This window comes from Budorcas taxicolor, chromosome 10, assembly GCF_023091745.1.
Source record: "Budorcas taxicolor isolate Tak-1 chromosome 10, Takin1.1, whole genome shotgun sequence".
In the NCBI taxonomy this organism is placed as follows: domain Eukaryota; kingdom Metazoa; phylum Chordata; class Mammalia; order Artiodactyla; family Bovidae; genus Budorcas; species Budorcas taxicolor.
In genome coordinates this window covers 56,474,166-56,496,229 of record NC_068919.1, presented here as the reverse complement: position 1 = coordinate 56,496,229, position 22,064 = coordinate 56,474,166, and the positions used below count along the sequence as shown (strand labels likewise).

The window sequence follows — 22,064 nt, the reverse complement described above, 5'->3', positions numbered from 1 at the left end:
CAAATTGGGAAAGGAGTACATCAAGGTTGTATATCATCACCCTGCTTATTTAACTTATATGCAGTACATCATGTGAAATGCCGGGCTGGATGAAGCACAAGCTGGAATCAAGATTGCTGGGAGAAACATCAATAACCTTAGATATGCAGATAACACCACCCTTATGGCAGAAAGTGAAGAGGAATTAGAGTCTCTTGATGAAAGTGAAAGAGGACAGTGAAAAAGCTGGCTTAAAACTCAACATTCAAAAACAAGATCAAGGCATCTGGTCCCATCACTTCATGGCAAATAGATGGGGAAACAATGGAAACAGTGACAGACTTTATTCTCTTGGGCTCCAAAATCACTGCAGATGGTGATGGCTGCCATGAAATTAAAAGGCACTTGTTCCTTGGAAGAGAAGCTATGACCAACCTAGACACCATATTAAAAAGCAGAGACATTGTCAGCAAAGGTCTGTGTAGTTAAAGCTATGGTTTCTCCAATAGTCATGTATGGATGTGAGAGTTGGACCATAAAGAAAGCTGAGCACTGAAGAACTGATGCTTTTGAACTGTGGTGTTGGAGAAGACTCTTGAGAATCCCTTGGACTGCAAGGAGATCCAACCAGTCCATCCTAAAGGAGATCAGTCCTGAATATTCATTGGAAGGACTGATGCTGAAGCTGAAGCTCCCATATTAAGGCTACCTGATGCAAAGAACTGACTCATTGGAAAAGACATTGATGCTGGGAAAGATTGAAAGCAGGAGGAGAAGGGGATGACAGAGGATGAGATGGTTGGATGGCATCACCGACTCAATGGACATGAGTTTGAGTAAACGCCGGGAGTTGGTGATGGACAGGGAGGCCTGGTATCCATGGGGTTACAAAGAGTCGGACATGACTGAGCGACTGAACTGAAGCGAACTGAGGTGAGGAGGAGGGGACTCCTCAGTGGGATGTGGGTAGGGGATAAGACTGGCTGATACTGGGTTTAAGGTTTCTTTTTGGAGTGATGAAGCTTTTCTAAAATTACATTATGGTGATGGTTACATAATTCAGTAAATATACCAAACTTCACTGAACTCTACACTTTAAACAAGTGAACTGTATGGCATGGAGATTATATATCAATGAAGCTATTTAAGAAATTGAGTGAACTAGGTGATCTCTAAGGTCAGCTCTAGCTCTCACCTTCCAGATTAGCAACTCCCCATGGGTTATATCACTGGGACAATAATGCTGAGTTAATGTATTCCATAAGGAGAAGTGTGAAATGACTTCTCATGCTCTGGTAAGCACCCCCACCCCACCCCAACACTGTCATTGTCAATTTTGTCCCACTAGTTTAAGTTCTAATTACAGTAGATTCCTAATGGGCCTCCCATCTCATCCCTTCTAATCCATCCTATTCAATTCTGCCACAGTTTTTCTAAATCTGAATTTTGAGCATCTTAATCCTCCTACTCAAAAATCTGTATTGGGAGTTCTAGCTCTTGGTAAGCTGGAATAAGCACTCCATTTTGTGTCTCCCACGGAATGCAGTTATAAAAACTTGAATGGAATGCCTGGAACAACTATTTGAGGACTTTGAAAAGCAAACAGTAGCAGGTGGTGTGGGGAAGAAGACCAGAATTTGAAGTAGCACCCAATTAATATTGAGTTTACCAGTACCTTCCCCTTGGCTAGTCACTGGTTTGAACTCAAAGCAGCCTGAAATTCAGCAGTGGACATTGCTGTCAACTAAGAGCTCTAGGAGGAACCCTCCAGTTCCGGTGTGAGGTGCTGAAAAGGGGTGTCCTAATACTCTGAGAGAGGGTAGAAATTCTGTTTTTCTTATTTCTCCTTTTCTTTCTTTTTCTTCACTCTGTTATGCACAAGCCCCAAACAGTCCTATGGTGGTGGCAACAGGCTCCAGCAGCAAACTAAAACAGAGAGGAACTTCCTTCAGCTGGAGGAACTGTAGCTCAAGAGGATGGGGGTGAACACCTCTAGCTCTATCCTCCCACCACTTGACGCCAAATGGGGACATGTGCTGGGAGTGTAGCAGAGTGAGTTAAGTAAAGCCCAAGTTTTCTGTCTGGAGGACAAAAGGAAGGGTCCTCAGAGATCCGGAAAGTACCAGGAGTATTATGGAGAGGAAAAAGCTCGGGAAGGTGACCCTTAAATTTGCTGATGAACTCCTGGGCACTCCCCTGAGCCCATGCAGGAATCTGCACACTTAAAACTTTGGGGACTAAACTATGGATTGAGCACCACCCAAGTTTCAGACTGGCCACTGTGTGTCACACATAAGATAGAAGCAAATAGCATTACGAAGGCTTTGAAAACTGAGCTGACCAAGGAATCAGAATTATTCTCAGAACCTGAACCCCAGTGGGTTGATTATCTGATAAAAATATCAACATTCTCCACAGGATTTAAAGACTCAGTGTCTCATAATACTAGAGTATCCAGAATACAATTTAAAATTACTAGGCATATGAAACAGGAAAATCTCATCATATTGTACCATGCAATTAATAGATATCAACTCTGAGATGACACAGATGTTGGAATCATCTGACAAAGGAAGCTATCACAAAATGCTCCAAAAAGTAGACAAACTATCTTGAAATACATGCAAAGACAGAAAATCTCAGAAAAGACACAAGATGTTAAAAAATGACTGAAAAATTGTAGAGCTGAAAAATACAGCAACAGAAACAAAAGAACTCACTGAATGGGCTCAACAGCAGAAGAGAGTCAGAGAACTTCAAGGGACCAAACAAAGACTACAATCTGAAAGTCCAAAGGAAAAACCTAAAGAACAGAACTTTAGGGGTGAAAAAACAATGAAATCTCTAACATTTCTGTCACTGAAATTCCAGAAGGAAAGGAGAAAGTATGATGCAGACAAAACATTTGAAGAAATGGCTGAAAATGTTCCAAATTTGGTGAGATCCACAAACCTGCAGATTTAAGAAGTCCAGAGAATCTCAAAGAAGCTTAAACTCAAAGAAATCCATACTTGGTCACATTATAATCAAACTGTGGTAAACTAAACATATAGAAAAAAATCTGGAAATCAATAAGAGAAAAACTATGTATTATTTGTAGGGAAATAATAATTCAATGATTGTGCATTTCTCATCAGAAACCATGGAGACCAGAAAAAAGTGAAACATTTTAAAACTGATGAAAAAATGGACTGTCAGCCCAGACATTGGCAGCCTACAAAAATATAGTTCAGGAAGTATAGGTCAAGTATAGAAGGTGAGATAAAGATATTTTTAGATTAAAGAAAGCTAAGGAAATTTATTGCCAGTGAATCTGCTCTAAAGGATTACTGAAATAATTTTCTCAGGCAAAAGGAAAATGAGATCAAAATGAGATCTGGGGGGAACAAGTGAGACTTGAAACATTAGAAATGAAGAAATGGTAAATATCTCGAAAAATATAAAAGACTATTCCTCTCCTTTTGAGCCCTTGAAAATATCCTAGGTAAACTGAAACTAAAAATTATAACACTGTCTGGTAGAGTTTTTGATGTATGTAGAAGTACAGCGTAAGACAACTACGAAACAAACCGAAGAGAGGAAAGGGGCCTATGTGATGGTAAGGTTTCTACATTTCACTTAATGTGATAAATGGCTGGGGCTCCAGACTTTCAGTGAAGGGGGCCAGGGTTCAGTCCCTCGCTGGGGAACCAGGACCATGCATGCCATGCAGTGTGACCAAAAAATCCAAATAAACAGCTTTTTAAAAATTCAATCTAAAAATAAAAGATATTGATTCCAAATAGATTGAAAAAAGGTAAGTATGATACTGTAATTTCTAGAGCAACCATTAAAAAAGATACAGTGAGATATAGAGAAAACACAATAGAGAAATTTAAAAAGGATGCCAAAAATGTTCAAAGAACCCCAAATAAGACAGAAACAGGAAATCAAAGAAATAAAAACCAGAAGGAACAAATAGAAAATAATAAAATGGTAGACTTATATCTAAATATAACATATATCAATAAATACATTAAATTAAAATGGTCTAAATATACCAATAAAGAAACAGAGATTGTCAGACTGGATAAAAAAAAAAAAGGACCCAAATATATGCTGCCTATCACTTCATGGGAAATAGATGGGGAAACAGTGGAAACAGTGTCAGACTTTATTCTGGGGGGCTCCAAAATCACTGCAGATGGTGACTGCAGCCATGAAATTAAAAGATGCTTACTCCTTGGAAGGAAAGTTATGACCAACCTAGATAGCATATTCAAAAGCAGAAACATTACTTTGCCAACAAAGGTCCATCTAGTCAAGGCTATGGTTTTTCCAGTGGTCATGTATGGATGTGAGAGTTGGACTGTGAAGAAGGCTGAGTGCCGAAGAATTGATGCTTTTGAACTGTGGTGTTGGGGAAGACTCTTGAGAGTCCCTTAGACTGCAAGGAGATCTAACCAGTCAATTCTAAAGGAGATCAGTCCTGGTTGTTCTTTGGAAGGAATGATGCTAAGGCTGAAACTCCAGTACTTTGGCTACCTCATGCGAAGAGTTGACTCATTGGAAAAGACCCTGATGCTGGGAGGGATTGGGGGCAGGAGGAGAAGGGGACGACTGAGGATGAGATGGCTGGATGGCATCACTGACTCAATGGAAGTGAGTTTGAGTGAACTCTGGGAGTTGGTGATGGACAGGGAGGCCTGGTGTGCCGCAATTCATGGGGTTGCAAAGAGTCGGACATGAGTGAGCAACTGAACTGAACTGAACTGACACTTCAAATATTACACAAATAAGTTTACAACAAAAGGATGGGAAAAGGTATACTACGAAAACACTGATCCAATTAAAAAGTAGACTTTCAGACAAGATATAACTGACTCATTTTGCTCAGTCGTGTCCGACTCTTTGTGACCCTGTGGACTGTAGCCTACCAGGCTCCTCTGTCCATGGGATTTTCCAGGCAATAGTACTGGAGTGGATTGCCATTTCCTTCTCCAGGGGATCTTCCCAACCCAGAGATCGAACCTGAGTCTCCTGCATTGTAGACAGATGCTTTACCGTCTGAGCCACCAGGGAAGTCCATAAAGTAGATGTTAAAGCAGAGAAAATTAACAGGGTGGGATAAAGAGAGACCCCCACATAATGATAGGAGGGTCAGCTCACCAAGATGACATAACAATGTTTAATGTGTATGCACCTTACTCAGAGTGTAAGAAAAACAGAGCTTCAGAATACATAATGCAAAACTGACAGACTGAAAGAATAGACACATTCAAAGTTACAGTTGAAGACTTAATACACCACTCAGTAGTCAACAGAATTAGTAGACAGAAAATCAGCAAGGATAAAGAACAATGAAAAATGAAAGTGAAAGTCAAAGTCTTAGTCACTCCTCTGTCCATGGAATTCTCCAGGCAAGAATACTGGAGTGGATTGCCATTCCCTTCTCCAGGGGATCTTCCTGACCCAGGGATCGAACCCAGGTCTCCTGCATGGCAGGCAGATTATTTACTGTCTGAGTCACCGGGGAAGCCCCAAAAATACCATTGACAAATTGGGTCTGGTTGACAGTTAGAATATTCTACCCAACAACAGAAGAATGTACATTCTTTTCAACTGCGTTTGGAGTATTCACAAAAGTAGACTGTATTCTGGGTCATAAAAGCAAGTATTAACAAATTTAAAAATAACTGAAATCATATAAATTTTCTCATCATTTCATGGCAAATAGATGGGGAAACAGTGGAAACAGTGACAGACTTTATTTTATTGGACTCCAAGATCACTGCAGATGGTGACTGCAGCCATGAAATTAAAAGACGCTTGCTCTTTGGAAGAAAAGCTATGACCAACCTAGACAGCATATTAAAAAGCAGAGACATTACTTTGCTGACAAAGGTCCGTCTAATCAAAACTATGGTTTTTCCAGTAGTCATGTATGGATGTGAGAGTTGGACCATAAGGAAAGCTGAACGCCAAAGAATTGATGCTTTTGAACTGTGGTGATGGAGAAGACTCTTGAGAGTCCCTTGGACTGCAAGGAGATCAAACCAGTCAACACTGAAGGAAATCAACCTTGAATATTCATTGGAAGAACTGATGCTGAAGCTGAAGCTCCAGTACTTGGACGCCTGATGCAAAGAGCCAACTCATTGGAAAAGACCCTGATGCTGGGAAGGATTGAAGGCAGGAGAAGAAGGGGACAACAAAGGATGAGATGATTGGATGGCATCACCGACTCAATGGTCCTGAGTTTGAGCAAGCTCTGGGAGATGGTGAAGGACAGGGAAGCCTGGTGGGCTGCAGTTCATGGGGTTGCAAAGAGCCATGACTTAATGACTGACCAACAACAACAAATATAAAGTTTGTTTTTTTCAATGTAAAAGTATTTATAAGTTTGTGTTTTAAAAATAAATCTGGGAAAGTCTAAGACAAAGTGGGATGGTTGGGAACTCTAGCATCATAATCTACAGTGTATGTTAACCTGTGTGCATCTAGAGATCTTTTTAAAAATTGTGGTAGAAAATACATTACATAAAATTACCATGTTAACCATTGAAAGTGTATAGTATAGCATAGTAGTCTTAACTATGTGCACCATGTTGTAAAACTAAGCTCCCAGAACATTTTGTAAAACTGAAACTGTACAAGCATTGAACAACAACTCCCTTTTTCTCTCTCTCTCCTCAGCTCCAGGCAACCACCATTCTACCTTTTGTTTCTAAGAGTCTGACTGACAAAGTATATTCTTTAAGCACAACAAAATTAAACTAAAATCAATAACAGAAAGGTAACAAGAAAGTCTCTAAACACTTGGAAATTAAACAACACACACTTCTATACCATCTAAGAGTCAAAGGGTAAGACTTGAGGGAAATTAAAAAATATTTTGAATTGAACAAAAATGAACTGAACAACATACATCAAAACTGTGTGTTGGGGGATAGCGTTAAAGTAGTGCTTGGAGAGAAATGTATAGCATTAAATGCTTATGTTAGAAAAGAAAAGTCTCAGAGCTAATAATCCAGGCTTCTACTTTAGGAACCTAGAAGAAAACTAAATGCAAAGTGGGTAGAAGGAATGAAAAAAAAGACAGTAACAGAAATCCATTAAATTTAAAAAATAAGACAAAATCAATGAAATCAAAACCTGGTTCTTTGAAAAGATCATAAAATTGATATACCTGTAGCAAGATTGACCAAGGAAAAGAGAAGACAAATTACTCACAGAGGAGTGGAAGAGGGGCCATTGCTACAAATTCTGCAGAAATATAAAGAATAACAAAGGAATATTCTGAACAGTGATACACACATTACCTCAACTGTGATGAAGTGGACTAATTCCTTGAAAACCAAAAACTACCAGACTCACCTAAGATGAAATCTATGACCCGAATAATCCCACAACTACTAAAAACAAGAAACACAAAACACGAATCCATCGTTTAAAGCCTTTTGAAAAATAAAAAACTCTGAGGTTGCTGCCATTCCCAAGGGACTAAAGCATGTATTTCTCATGCTGGCACTCTGCTCTGTCTCTGTAAGTCATCTTTCTAGATCCACCCATCACTCTGGTTCTCCTTTCAAGGAGGGCTATTCATACCCTGCCCTAAGCGTTTCTTCACTGAGGCCTGTGCTCATTTCTGTAGTTCTTGGGCTGAAATCCTTCTTGTCCACCAAGACCCAAGTCAATGCCTTTTGTATTCTCCCCAGATTCCCTCAGGACAACAAGCAATGTCTGTACTTGGGCCACATCATTCTGGTTCCTAACAGAACTGTCTCCACAGGCCCTACCTAGGTTCTTATCAAAGAACCCTGGGTGGGCTTCCTTGAAGGCTCAGTGGTAAAGAATCCACCTGCCAATTCAGGAGACACAGGTTCAATCTCTGATCCGAGAAGATCCCACTTGCCGTGGAACAACTAAGCCCATACACCACAGCTGTCGAGCCTGTGCTCTAGAGCCTGGAAGCCACACCTACTGAAACCATGAGCCACAATTACGGAAGCCCCCGCACCTAGAGCCCATGCTCGGCAGCAAGAGAAGCTGCTGCGATGTGAAGCCTGCACACTGCAACTAGAGTAGTCCCTACTTGCTGCAATTAGAGATTTGCACAGCAATGAAGATCCAGCAGAGCCATATATATATATATATATTTTGCCTGGGCAAAATAACCACAATGGAACTTGCAATAAAAATGCTACTGTGGAGATAGTGAAATAAAGTTCCACATGAGATAATATTTTTTATAAATTTATGACTGCTGCTGCTGCTGCTAAGTCGCTTCAGTTGTGTCCGACTCTGTGAGACCCCATAGACGGCAGCCCACTAGGAACAAAAAAAAGAACTATGTACTAGGAAAACTTTTACATTTTCCCAGGAACTGGTCTGCTTCTCCGTGCCAGATGAGACCAGAGAGCTACTGGTGTTTTGCTTTTTTCTCCCGGCAGTCAGAAAGCCCAGTGCCTGTTTTCAAGCCACTCTGTCCACTGTTTATGTTTCTTTTCTTGGAGTTTGATTTTCCACTTGTGTTCATGTTTTGCTATTGCAGTGCTTACGTTGTCATGGTAAAATCATTGCCAGTCCTAAGTACCTTGTTTATGGCAGAAGCTGAATCAATGTCTGAATGAACAAATGTCTCTAAGATGCATGTGCTGTTCACTAAGAGCAACACACCGGAAAGGCAGTACTTCCCTAACAGCACTTCCAATTGGTGAGAGGAAGGAGTGCTGGGCACCTATGGGGACAAGTGTTCACTCAGCTTGGGGACCTACTGGTGGAATAAGAATTGTTTAGCAAAGACTTTGGTGACATGTGTAGGTTTATAACTTGACTTTAAATAAGCCTGAGGCCTGCCCCAGAGGACTTCAGGGCATCTGTTCAGAGCTTGAGAAATAAACAGAAGCCTTTCCTCTCAGTAAAGAAGAAAAGACCCATAAAGCCCAGCCCTCCTGAATACTCCTTTGTATCTGAAAACCACAACCTGGGGTCATGGGAATTTCACACACTGCTTTGTAGAGATGTCCAAGTTTCACCAACGCTAAGAAGACGTAATGGATGCCTCTTGTGTACTACTTGTCTTAGTAAACTTTTTAGGTCACTTTTCATTGTGTCACTGCCATCATCACCACCCTACATCCTCCCGTCACCTACAGGTATCAAATCCGTGTACATATTAAAAAATCTTAAATATCTACCCCATGTTATTTGCTTTCTAATCATGTGACAGTGTTAATTCAAACAATAGCTAATGATCTGTGTTTTCTTGGTTTAGAGACAGAGAAGCTGACACACTTCAAAACTGGATGACTAGACTTCCAGGTGGCACAATGGATAAGAATCTGCCTGCCAAAGCAGGGGATGCAGGTTCAGCCTCTGGTCCGGGAAGATCCCGCACAACATCAGGCAACTAATCCCACATGCCACAGCTACTTAGCCTGAGCTCTAGAGCCCATGCTCTGCAACTAGAGAAGCCACTGTAATGACAGGCTTTCACACTGCAAAGAAGGATAGCCCCATAAGAGGCAACTAGAGAAAGCGCTCGAAAAGCAACAGAGACTCAGCACAGCCAAAAATAAATAAATACACAAAAAGAAATTAAAAAAAACAAACTGGATAACCATGTCTGCAGGATGAACTCTCAATGCTTGGCCTGGCATTTTACGCCCTCCCAATCTAGGTCCAGCTTACCACTCTACTGCAGTCCTATAGATCCTGACATAAGCCTTCACTTAATTTAGCTGCTGCTGCTGCTGCTAAGTTGCTTCAGTCGTGTCCAACTCTGTGCGACCCCATAGACGGCAGCCCACCAGGCTCCCCCATCCCTGGGATTCTCCAGGCAAGAACGCTGGAGTGGGTTGCCATTTCCTTCTCCAATGCATGAAAGTGAAAAGTAAAAGTGAAGTTGCTCAGTTGTGTCCGACCCTTAGCGACCCCATGGACTGCAGGCTACCAGGCTCCTCTGTCCATGGGAGTTTCCAGGCAAGAGTACTGGAGTGGGGTGCCATTTCCTTCTCTGCACTTAATCTGGACAGAGCTATTAATATTTACTGCTGCCTGAGGAGGGGTCCTCACTCAGTCCTACTGTTATGGCTTTGCCCACTCATTCCCTTGCCTGGAATGTTCTTCCATTTTTGATCACTCACAAACAGTTTTCAGGCTTCTTTAACTTTTCTGGCCACGACCATCTCTCCTCTCTGAAGCACTTCCTGTACCACTTATTTATGACTTCATTATAGTGGTCTTGGATCATCATTTAGCTTCTCAACAGCAGGGATCAAATCACCCTTTCCTTTGTTTCCTGTGTCCCCCACCAGCAGTGCTAGTCACAGAGGTGGCAGTCAACAAATACTGGCTGCATATATGATAACCACAGAGGGCCAGAATTTAAAACACACAGTTATTAGTTCTTAGTTGAAGCCACTCTCCCAGAGTGTCAAGTTAGCATAGGTAGAATGATGGGAGGAGGGCCTGGCATCAGATGGCTGACATCTCCATGGCTCTAAGAGTCATTCTGCACACCCTCCAGCAGTGCCGCTCTTGAGGAGGGAGGGCGGGCAGAGTGTGCAGTCTCAGACTTCAGGAGCATCCTTTCCAGCCAGGCTCTCCAGGGTTAGTGATGGCTTACGGGTCTTACCTTATCTGCATCCCTTTTCTACAGGAGCACATGTCCTTGCGCAGGAAGAGGCTGTTCAGGGTGACCGCCCCGATCAAGAAGAAGAGCTGCTTCACTGCCTGCCTCACGATCTCAGGGTCCAGGCCATTTTGGCACATGGTGCTGTAGAAGTAGCTCAGCTGCTGCAGGACGGAGGCCACCGTGTAGGCATCCGTGTCATCTATGCTGGAGGACCGCTTCCGGAAGCCTGTGGGTTTCAGGCCAGAAATGCCCTGCAGACTCTCGTACTCCAGCATGCCCGGCACTGCAGAGAGAAGCGGAAGCTTTCCTTGCACATGCAGTGGGGATGCCCAGAGGACACTTCCCCTGCTCTCATGCGTCTGTTCCAGGAGAGGGCCAATGTTCACAAGAGTTAGTGTGGATACAGCTGTAACAGAGACAGCAGAAGGATGGAGGGTTGGGGAACACAGGGCTGTAAGCGGTGGATGGGAATGAACCACCATCTATAGCAGGGGAACAGTTCCTCTTCTTTCAACTTGACAGGAGAGAGAGCTGGTTAGCGTGACAACTCATGGTCTGGAACTACTTAAAGCCAACAGTATTTAAATTTCAGAAAACTAAAGAAAGTATACAAGAATTAGGATTTCAAAAATACTTGGCTCAGAATCAGGATTAGCCACATAACTAGCAGCAGTTCTCCCAAATCTTTCCCTACAGGATGGATCCCCCTTATAGAAAGAAAACTATGACCCATGTACTTTTATATATGTAATCACTTTAGGCAATCAGAGAATTAAATAGTGGGCATTTATATTAATAAAGTTTCTTGTTTTAAAATTATGTTCTTTGAAGCTACAGTAGAGAAGCATACTGATGTAGGTGATATTGTGAATCTCTTATTTGCATTGTGGTTAGGGAAAATCTCCAAAAATAGTATTATTTGAGGAAAAAATGGTTCTCTTCCTTCCTGAGTATCATGGCTGTACCACCTCTGAAAATTAATGCTTGTTTTCGGAAGATGTAGACGTTTTTGTGTGAACGTTTGCTTACACCACTGGAAACATGACGAAATCACAGTTTGGACTGTCAACACCACACTGGCCTTTTCTGCTACTATGAGTACTAAGTATCACCCTACTGACTAATACCACCTATGTCAACATGACTTTAGTTGCTTTCTTTGGGGGAAGGGTGGGACAGAAAAGGATAAGACTAAACCAATAAATTATTTTACTATTGGCTTAAAAAAAATTATGTGCTTTTCAGTTACACATTCCACGCAGATTCATTTTTTTAAGGTCTCAATATCATAAATATTTCTTAGTCATCGATTCTTTTCTTACCTATTATTGGTTGAATGTTATTTTCCATTACGATAATGAACTGATGATATATTCGTATAGCCACATCACTGAGAATCTGTCTGTATTCTGAAAGGTCAAAATTGTTCAAGCAATTCTTATTCTGATGTGGACTATTATGCTTCATGAATTCCTGAAAGTAATTTTGAACATATAAATATTAGAGTAATGTAGACACATAGGAAATTAAAATACTATCTCTGTATCTAATGATATTACAATAAGTTTCTACTATAACTCCTACACTTAATGTCTGATCTGTATCAGATGAATTCTTAATGTTTAGGATAGCATTTATTTTCTATAACTAACTACACTTGACCCTTAAATGATATGTGTTTGAACTACATAGGTCTGCTTACATGTGGACCTTTTCCACTAAGTTATGTGTTATATAGTACTCCATGATCTACAGTTGATTGAATCTAAGGATCTGTAAATATTACTGTCCTGTTTAACTTTTCAACAAATATGTGCCTCCAGAATTAGGCTACACTGGAAAACAACCCCCATGGAAGCTCATAGGAAAAACAGCGAAGCATCCAAGGAAATAAACTGCTGTAAGAGGTTGATAGATGCAATAAATGAGATTCATAACTTTACAGTTACAGAGTATAGGCCAATCTGAAATGCTTTAATATGAGTGCTATGTACTGAATATTTGTTTCCCCCTCACATTTATATCTTGAAGCCATAACCTCCACTGTGGCTAAATTTGGAGATAGGGTCTCTGTCTCCATGTTATTAAGGTTAAACAAGGTCACAAGGGTGGGAGTCCTGATCTGATGGGATTAGTGTTCTTATAAAAGGAGACACTAGAGAGATCACTCTCTCTTTCTATCCCATGTACCGAGGAAAGGCCATGTGAGTACATAGGGAGAAGGTGGCTATCTTCAATTCCAGAAGTGAACTTTCACCACTTATGCTTGTACCCTCATCTCAGATTTCCATTCACCAGAGCTGTGAGAAAATAAATTTCTGCTGTTTAGGCCACCTAGTCTGTGGTATTCTGTTATAGCATCCCAGCCTGAACATGGTAATACATTTACAATGTTCAAAGAAGTAACATTTAAAAAAATTTTAAGATAAGAATAGGACATTGTAAAAGGCAGAGGTAAAAAAGAATCATTGGAATTTTAGAAATAAAAATACAGTAATTAAAGAATCTTCAGACAAGGAAAAAACATTGTACACATGGTTAAAGTGGGTAAAGAAAGGATTTTTAAAATGGTGATGCAATTAAAAAATAAATAAATTTTTAAAAATGGTGATGATATGCCTCCCATTAAAGCCACACAGATGCCAGCTTATCTTAAAAGGACTGGTCTGTGCCCCTCTCTGCCCCAATGTAAGAAGTTGGATTTTCTTTACTTATTTCTCCTTTTGTTCTATAATACTAGTAGGATTACTCATATTTTATTTTCTCTCCTGAAAGAAGACATGTGATCATTACTTCACATGTCAATTTGGGATAAATAATCACACCAATTATGGATAAAAGCATAATTATGAACTCTAAATTTGAATTATTTAGAAGAAAAAAGAACTTCATGATCTCAGGGTAGGGAAGAATTTCTTGAACAGGACACTGAATCATGTATCATAAAAGAACAGGACAGATAGATTTAAGTACATCAAAATTCAAAACTTGTGGATGACAAACGACTCCATAAAGAAAAGTCAGCGATAGGCCACAATCTATGTAAAGACCTCCTACAAATCAATAAGAAAAAAGAATCACCCCTAAGAAAAACGGAGAATGGATGTGACTAGGCAATTTAAAAAACAATCCACTGATGAGTAAGCATATGAAATGACGCTTGACGTTGCTAGTGATCACGCAATTACAATTTAAGTCAACAGAGTATCATCTTATACCCATGAGACTGATAAATAATAAAACATCTGTCAATACCTAGTGTTTGTAAAGGTATGTGATACCAGAACTACATATACTACTGATAGGACTATAAAATGGTATAACCATTTTGCAGAGCATTGAAAATCCCAGTCATTTTTGTTCTTTTAGGTCAATGAAATAATGTTCTGTGAGTACTTGATGGTGAAGAACTTCATTATAATGTCAGCCCCTTGAAAGCAGAGTCAGAATGGCAAAGGATTTACAGATGATGGAGGAAAAACCAAAATCCTGTAGTGATAACAGCTATGAAAAAGTAGGCAGGTTGAACTAAAGGCTGTGTTTTGGAGTGATAACATTAACAACTTCAGAATTGTACAGCCAGAAGGAAAATAAAAAATCACTGAATCTATCTCATGAATTTTTTAAAAAGATTTTTTGATGTGAACCATTTTAAAAGTCTTTATTGAACTGGTTAGAACATTACTTCTGTTTTATGTTTTGTTATTTTTTGACTGCAAGGCATGTGGGATCTCAGCTCCCCAACCAGGGATTGAACCCACGCCCTCTCCTTGAAAGATGAAGTCTCAACCAGTGGACCACCGGGGAAGAATCCACCTCATGTAATTTGGAAGTCAAGGACACTGAGGCTTAGTATCATGCCCGAGGTCTAAACCTCCTTCTGGAAGTGTTTTTGCCTGTGACCTCCATTCAGCTGGTGACGTGAAGCTGGTCTCCTGGGTAAGAAGGAAGCCAGGAGACCAGTTGGAGCAGAGGATGTCCCTGGGCTGGGCAATCTGATTCCTAATTCCTCCAGCGAGCTTGGGGCCACGAGGGGGTTGCAGACTGGCGGGCATACAGAACACAGAGCAGGCAGGCGTCCCTACCTCTTCTCCACTGTACTGCTTCAGGCAATTGAGGAAATGACAGGTATTGGAAAGCCAAAAGGACAGCATCTCAAAGTCTTCTAAATGTTCCTTAAAAAAAAAAAAAACAAGAAAAGACAAAGATGGATTTTGTTATTGTTCTGAGCCAAGAACAGACATATCTTACTTGTTTTTCTAGCTGGTGGCTTTTGACCAAAAATAATTCTTCTTTTATTCATTAAAGACTTTATTAAATTTATACTATAAAAAGAATTTTATTTTCTTGGGCTTCAAAATCACTGAGGATGGTGACTGCAGCCATGAAATTAAAATACAGACACTTGCTCCTTGGAAAAAAAGCAATGGCAAATCTAGACAGCATATTAAAAAGCAGAGACAATACTTTGCCTACAAAGGTCCATACAGTCAAAACTATGGTTTTTCCACTAGTCATGTATGGATGTGAGAGTTGGACAATAAAATAGGCTGAGTGCCAAAGCTTTTGAACTGCAGTGCTAGAGAAGACTCTTGAGAGTCCCTTGGACTGCAAGGAGATCAAATCAGTCAATCCTAAAGGAAATCAACCCTGAATATTCATTGGAAGGACTGATGATGAAGCTGAAGCTCTAATACTTGGGCACCTGATATAAAGAGAAATTCATTGGAAAAGACCTCCTGATGCTGGGAAAGATTGAAGGCAGGAGGAGAAGGGGACAACAGAGGCTGAGATGGTTGGATGGCATCACCGACTCAATGGTCCTGAGTTTGGGCAAGCTCTGGGAGACAGTGAAGGACAGGGAAGCCTGGCATGCTACAGTTCATGGGGTTGCAAAGAGTCAGACATGACTGAGCAACTGAACAACAACAACATGAAAATAAAGTCATATTTATTTAGCAGGTTATGGTTTGCAAAGTACTTCTGTACAGGTTATATCATCTGTTACGACACTTGAAGCAGGCACTGTAGGAATGCCTGAGAAACGTCTCAGTCCTTGGCCTCCAAATGTTACATTCTGACTGGGAAGGCAGACATGACATATATAGGACACAGCTAAATAGGTGGCTGACAGCTTACATGATAGGCATAGGCTGTGCTGCAAAAACTCAGAGGATGCAGAAATGATGGGGAACCAGGGCAGCTGAGAAAACCACAGGAGAGAGGCAGAAGGATATCCTCCTTGAAGGAAAAGAGTGGCCAGACAAGAGCTCAGGATCAAGGACTCTGCCGGCAAGAACATTCCAACTTAAGGGACAGGAAGGAGAGGAATGAGCAAAGGAGTCAGAGGTAATGAAGACCAGAGAGATAAGAAGGAAACTGGGAGAGCCCTGGGTTTTGAAAACAACGTCAGAGAGTTTCAAAGAGGTGCTGCTACTGTTTAATCCACTTAAAGAGAATAAGTTAATAAAATACCACTGGATTTAGCAAGAGGAATTACTGGTGATCTTTCTGTGGAATGATGTGGGTAGAAGCCAGACTGCAAGGAGTGAAAAATAATTGGTGGAGACAACTATTTTAAGTGCTTTGGCAGCCAGGAGGGGGTATGTGAGAAAAAGGCCCAGTGGTCAAGGGGGTATGTGGAACAAGTGAGGGTTGCTTTAACGTGCTGTGCACTGGAGTGGGAGGAGCATGGAGCTGCTGAAGAAGCTGAGATGGAAGATGCTCACAAGAAAGGATTTATACTCCATATGTTATGTATCTTTCACTTTCAAAGTATTTAAACATTCCAGAGTAGCAAGAAGGGGCAAATACTGTGTGCCTACAGCCTGGAACGTAATGCAAGTGTGTCTGGAGAAAACCCAATTTACGAAAATAGAAACAGGGAAAACATGAATTTATGGCAGTCTCTTCTAAGAACACATTGGTGGCTCCCATGAAGACTGACTGTAAAGCACCAAATCAATGTTAGTTTTCTACTCCTAACTCCTGATGAATAATGAATTCTTAGTATAAAATTGGGCAGGGTGGATGGTGGAATAATTACCCATTTCCTGATGGACTCACTGTTTTTATTTCTTCTTTTTTCCAAGAGTATTTAACATAGGGTTTGAGTGCTCATGACTTATCTAGAACACATATTTTACTAAAAGTGAGATAGGACTTTCCCAACTAAACATTTTAAATATATCTCATAATCAAACATTACTTCTTATTTGGAAGGGGAATAAAGGATAATGGATCTATATTTTCCTGGTCCCTTACATATACCTTATCTTCATGTCTGGGCTAAGAATAGAAGTATATACTGTGGTTTTATAAGGGAGAATTATATAAGTGCCAAGGGAAGAGATGAGTAATTTTTTGGCTATTCCTATTCCTTGGCATTCAAACTTGTTACGTGGATAGACACGTACTCCCTACAGTCAAGAATCTCACACCTGAGGGGACAGACATGATGGGGTGGTGGCCATCAGGTTGTAGTCTTACAGGTAAGGACTTGAGGTGTAACTGGCAGTGTCCCACCCTTAGGGCTGTCTGACCTAAGTTGTCTTTTCCTAATAGCTTGGTGTCTTTCACTGACTGGGCCCCTGACTGGTTTGAAGAAGCATGTGGTTGACCAAACACTGGAGATGTAGGATGGGAAAAGTCTGGGCATCTGGTCATTTCCACAAATGTTCCTAAAGTAGCCATAATACCAAGGTCCAATGTCAAAAAAGTAGTTCCTACCTTAACCACCTGCTTGATGCCACTAATGGTGCTGTTCATGAGGGACTTGAGCATGTCGGCGTCGTTCAGAGAGTCTGCGTAGCGCACACACATGAACAGGATGTGAGCCGGCAGCCCGGGGATCATGTTCACCACCACACCACGGGGCTTCAGGTCTGGAGCAGAGAGAGCCGGTGAGGATTACAGCGCTCCCGATAAGAAACCTATGATGATGGGTGGGGATGTCCGCTTTTCTGTACTTGATGCAGTGTCTGAATACTGAGAGATGTTTTTTCGCTTTGAGGAATTAAAGCTGGCTTTTTTTCTTAGCAAAAATACACATGCAGGTGCCACCTGCTTCTCTTACTTCTCATTTGCAAAGTACTTTCTCTTTTCCAAGGTTGAATAAAAGACAGAATTTCATATCTCCAGGGTAAGAGAGGAACCCCAGTCCATGCACCCCCACTTCAGCCTCTATGATGAGGATGGAATGATCTTAGCAATTACATGCATCTGCCATGAAAATAGGTGTACAACAGCCCAGCAGAGGAGGATCAGTTCGCCTTGAGGAGAAGAGGATGGCTGGAAGTCAGAGTAGGGATGTAGAGAGAAACTTTATAGAACAAGTTAAGAAAAGCAAACAAAGACCTCCCCATGTCTGCATTAGGACAGGGGAACAAAGAGGCCTCTCAGCTGTGTACCAATGCAGGGTGGAAAAAATGGGTAGGAGGCATCTGTGCTCTGAGCAAGGTCACTTAGGAGAAGAGGAGTAAGGCTATACACGGGCTTTCTGTTTTGAGATCTTGGGACCAGCTGATAGGGAGGCAGTTTTTCTCCCTCTCCCTAGAAGACTATGTGGTTTCCATGGTGAAGACAGGCAGGCTAGGAGGACTTGTTCTAAGACTGCCAACCACAGAGCATGCCCATCGGGAGATTCCTGTAATAGCCATGGCTGAGAAGGCCCTGCCATATTACCTGCAAACAAATTTCTCAGCAGAAGGCAAATGGAACAAGGGAGCTACAGTTACTTCTCCATGGCTCCTGTGCTAAGACACAATGATGAGGAGATTTGCCTTCTACCCTGACCACGTGATGAGACTTGGGAAGAGGTTAGGGTAGTGCATCTCAACTGAAGGCAAGGTAGCAGATGCCAGAGGGTATGTCGCAACGTCTGGAGGCATTTTTTTTTTTTAATATTGTCATGATTCGGGGTTGCCACCGGCTTCTAGAGAATAGAAGTCAATGATACTGCTCAATATCCTACAATACAAAGCCCCTAGTCACCCAAAACAAAGAATCACATGGTCAAAAATGGTGAGGCTGAGAAGCTCTGTGCTAGGGGAAGAAGCAGTGGAGGAAAAAGAGGAACCATCATCCCTGCCCAAGACCGTGGCAATGACTAACACTCATGTTCTCAAAAATCAAGCAAAAATTCAGTTCCAGGTTTCACTACCAAGAATGAGGTTTTGAATGAGCTTGGCCTCATCTTCTATCTTGTATTCCAGCATTCCAAGGTACTCCTTGGGTCCTGGGGACAGGTGCACGTCATTGGCTGTAGGCAGAGGCAAATAATCAGCTAAATACCCAATAACAACTTCCACCAGCATTATAATGAGACTACTCCATCTCGTTCCATCCCATTCTGGCTAATTTGCCCATGAAATTCTCTGGCTTTCCGATAAATGCAAACTTTATTGAATCCTGAAGAATTTCTTCTGGTAGCAATTCTTATCTGTGAGCATATCCATGAGTATAGCTGCCAATGTATATTCTCATTGTCACCTGGTATATAATGAGTACAGTAGGGATACGAAAGCAATCCAGGATGTTGCTCCTGCCTTATTACAGTTTAAAAAAATGAGATTCACAAAACATGTAGTGTGCAGTCACCAAACTGCATGATCCCAAGGTGGCTGGACTAGTTTCCCATTTTATGCCACTGTAACAGTGGCATAAAACAAAAATTTTTTTAACTACAATTTAAAAAATCTTAAAGTTCTGGAGTTCATAGACTAAAACAGATCTTATAGTACAAAAATCGAAGTGTCAGCAGGGCTGCTTTTCTTCTGGAGGCTCTAGTGGAGAATTCATTTCTTGCCTTTTCCAGTTTCTAGAGGCTGACCACATTCTTTGGCTCCGGCCACATCACTCTGACCTCTGCTTCTATCATCACTTCTTTCTCTCTCTCTGCTTCCCCTGTTACATCACCTTCCCTCACTCTGTCATTCCTGTCTCTTTCTTACCAAGTCTCTTGTGATTATATTGGATGTAATTGGATGATCCAGGATACTCTCCTCATCTCAAGATCCTTCACGTAGGGACTCCCCTTGGTGGTCCAGTGGTTAAGAATCCACCTTCAATGCAGGGGACATGGGTTCAATTCCTGGTTGGGGTACTAAGATTCCACATACCATGGAGCAACTGAGCCTGTGTACCACAGCTACTGAGCCTGTGTGCTCTGGAGCCTGTGCCCACAGCTAGAGAGTCAGTGCACCACATCAAAGATGAGGCAGTGAGATCCTGCTTGCCACAGCTAAGACCTGAGGCAGCCAAGCAAATAATTTTTTTTTAAACAAAAGGTGTTTCACATACTCACATATACAAAACCCCTCTGCCATGTAGAGTCACATACTCATAGGTTCTGGGGATTGGGATCTGGACATCTTTGGGTGGGCCACAGTCTGCCCTCTGGTCTCCAAAGACTCATGTCCACTCTGAGAGGAGATGTGACTACAGAAGCACAGGTTAGAATGTCAGAATGACTCTAAAGATTTTAAGCTGCCAAATTTGAAGATTCTGAAAGAGGCCCACCAGTCAGGAAAAGTGGGTGGCCTCTAGAAGCTGGAAAAGGCAAGGGAATAGAATCTCCCCCTAAAGCTTCCAGAAGCCCTGCTGACATGTTGATTTTAAGCCAGTGAACACATTTTGAACTTCTGACATCTAGAACGGTAAGTTTCATGTTCTATTAAGCCACTAATTTCACAGTGATTTGCTAGGCAGCCATGGGAAATAAATACAGAGGACACAAGAATTTATGCAGAGGTAGGTCAGAACTGTTGAAAACCGGTTCTTGAAGGAGGTAGCACTCCAGCTGGGCCAAGAAAAGTGAGTAGGCTCTGATGGGTGAGAAAAAAGATAATACAGGCAAAGAATGAACAGAACTCTCTTCTACTGCTTGAGAGTTTGTTCTGTGATTTACTAGCCCTGTTCCCTTGAAGACTGATAAAGGTAGAATGTTAAGTATTTTACTAAGCAACCTGTTTATGATAAGGAGGACCTCTGATTGCTGACCTGCATCTAGACTGGGAACACCAACAACTGATGTAGAAGTACCTGATAAGGACATCATATTCCAGGCATTCTTATGTGCGGTTACTTGTATCTGAGTATGTTCCTTGGGAGCTAGTACCACCTGAAGAGTGTCCTAGAGGTACTGGCTTTTCCTGACAACAGTCATGTGAGTGAGCTTGGAAGCAGGTACTCCAGCTCCAGCTAAGCCTTCAGATGTCAGCATCCTTGCTGACTACTTTACTGTGACTCAGAGCTAGAACCACCCAGCTGAGCTGCTTATAGATTCTTGACCTTCAGAAATTATACTGTGTTTGTTGTTTTAAGCTGCTAAATTTGGGAGTAGTTTTTTTTTTAATATAAATTTATTTAATTGGAGGTTAATTACTTTACAAGGGAGTAGTTTGTTATATCATCAATAGATACCTGATACAGGAATAGAAGCTGATACATTCCACTTAAAACAAGTTGGGCTAGAGGTGATAATAGAAAGGTGAAGGAGTAATCTTAGAGGCAAAAAGGGAGTAGGACTCAGGAAAAGTGAGGAACGGCAGGTGGATTTTGGAGGTCCTACTTATGTAGAGATGGCAATTGATTCATTCTTTCCAACAATGGGGATACCATGGGGTAATGGGAAGGACAGACATGGTCTCTTCCCTCATGGGTCAGAATGACCTTTATCAATAATTATTGAGAGGAAAAGAGCCGCATTTTGGTTTTGGAAACTTAAAGTCTGATGCGAGAGTTGAAAAAAAAACACAAAACAATAAAGAAGTTCTTCAAAGAAATGAGGATAGCAAAAGGAACAGAGAGTTGCAGACACAGCCTTAGTGGCAGAGATTGGGTGAAAGCAGCAATATTGAACAAACGAGTAAAGAGTTAGATGAGAAAAGTCAGAAAATTTCAGTGACTATTTGCAGGGCAGGAACAGAGACACAGACATAGAGACCAGACGTGTGGACACAGCAGGGGAACGGGAGGATGGGATGAATTTCGAGAGAAGCACTGAACATATACATTACCATATGTAAAATAGATGGCCCGTGGGAAGCTGCTGCACAACACAGGAAACTCAACCTGTGGACATTGTGACAACCTAGAAGGGTGGGATGGGGGGTGGGGGGAGGCTGAAGAGGGAGGGGACGCATGTATACTTTTGGTTGATTCACACTGTTGTATGGCAGAAACCAGCACAGCATTGTAAAGCAATTATCTTCCAATTAAAAATCAATTTAAAAAAAGAAAAATTCAGTGACACAGAAGCAGGCAAAGGAAAGAAAGGTGGAGAATCTTTTTCCCTGGAACTTATAAGGACACTCAGTGTACAGTTCAGTTCATGTTGAGGACTTCAGTCTGGCTTCTTAGCTATCTAATAGATATCTAATTAGCTATCTAATAGATATCTAATTAGCTATCTAGTATCTTTTCTTCTAATAGAAAGTAGGATATTGACCCCATATAACAGAGAGGA

The 22,064-nt window shown here is 41.4% G+C and overlaps 1 protein-coding gene across 1 annotated transcript in view; it reads right to left on the bottom strand.

Annotated features, from left to right (window-relative positions):
* Positions 1–22,064, bottom strand: part of MYO5C (myosin VC) — a 116,538-nt gene that overhangs the window by 3,879 nt on the left and 90,595 nt on the right. Inside the window, exons 34-38 of the mRNA XM_052646544.1 lie at positions 18,759–18,857; positions 17,327–17,481; positions 14,683–14,772; positions 11,920–12,070; positions 10,598–10,880 (exon numbers count right to left, since the gene is read on the bottom strand). Coding sequence (XP_052502504.1) covers positions 10,598–10,880; positions 11,920–12,070; positions 14,683–14,772; positions 17,327–17,481; positions 18,759–18,857 — 778 coding nt within the window. The remainder of the gene's footprint in view (positions 1–10,597; positions 10,881–11,919; positions 12,071–14,682; positions 14,773–17,326; positions 17,482–18,758; positions 18,858–22,064) is intronic.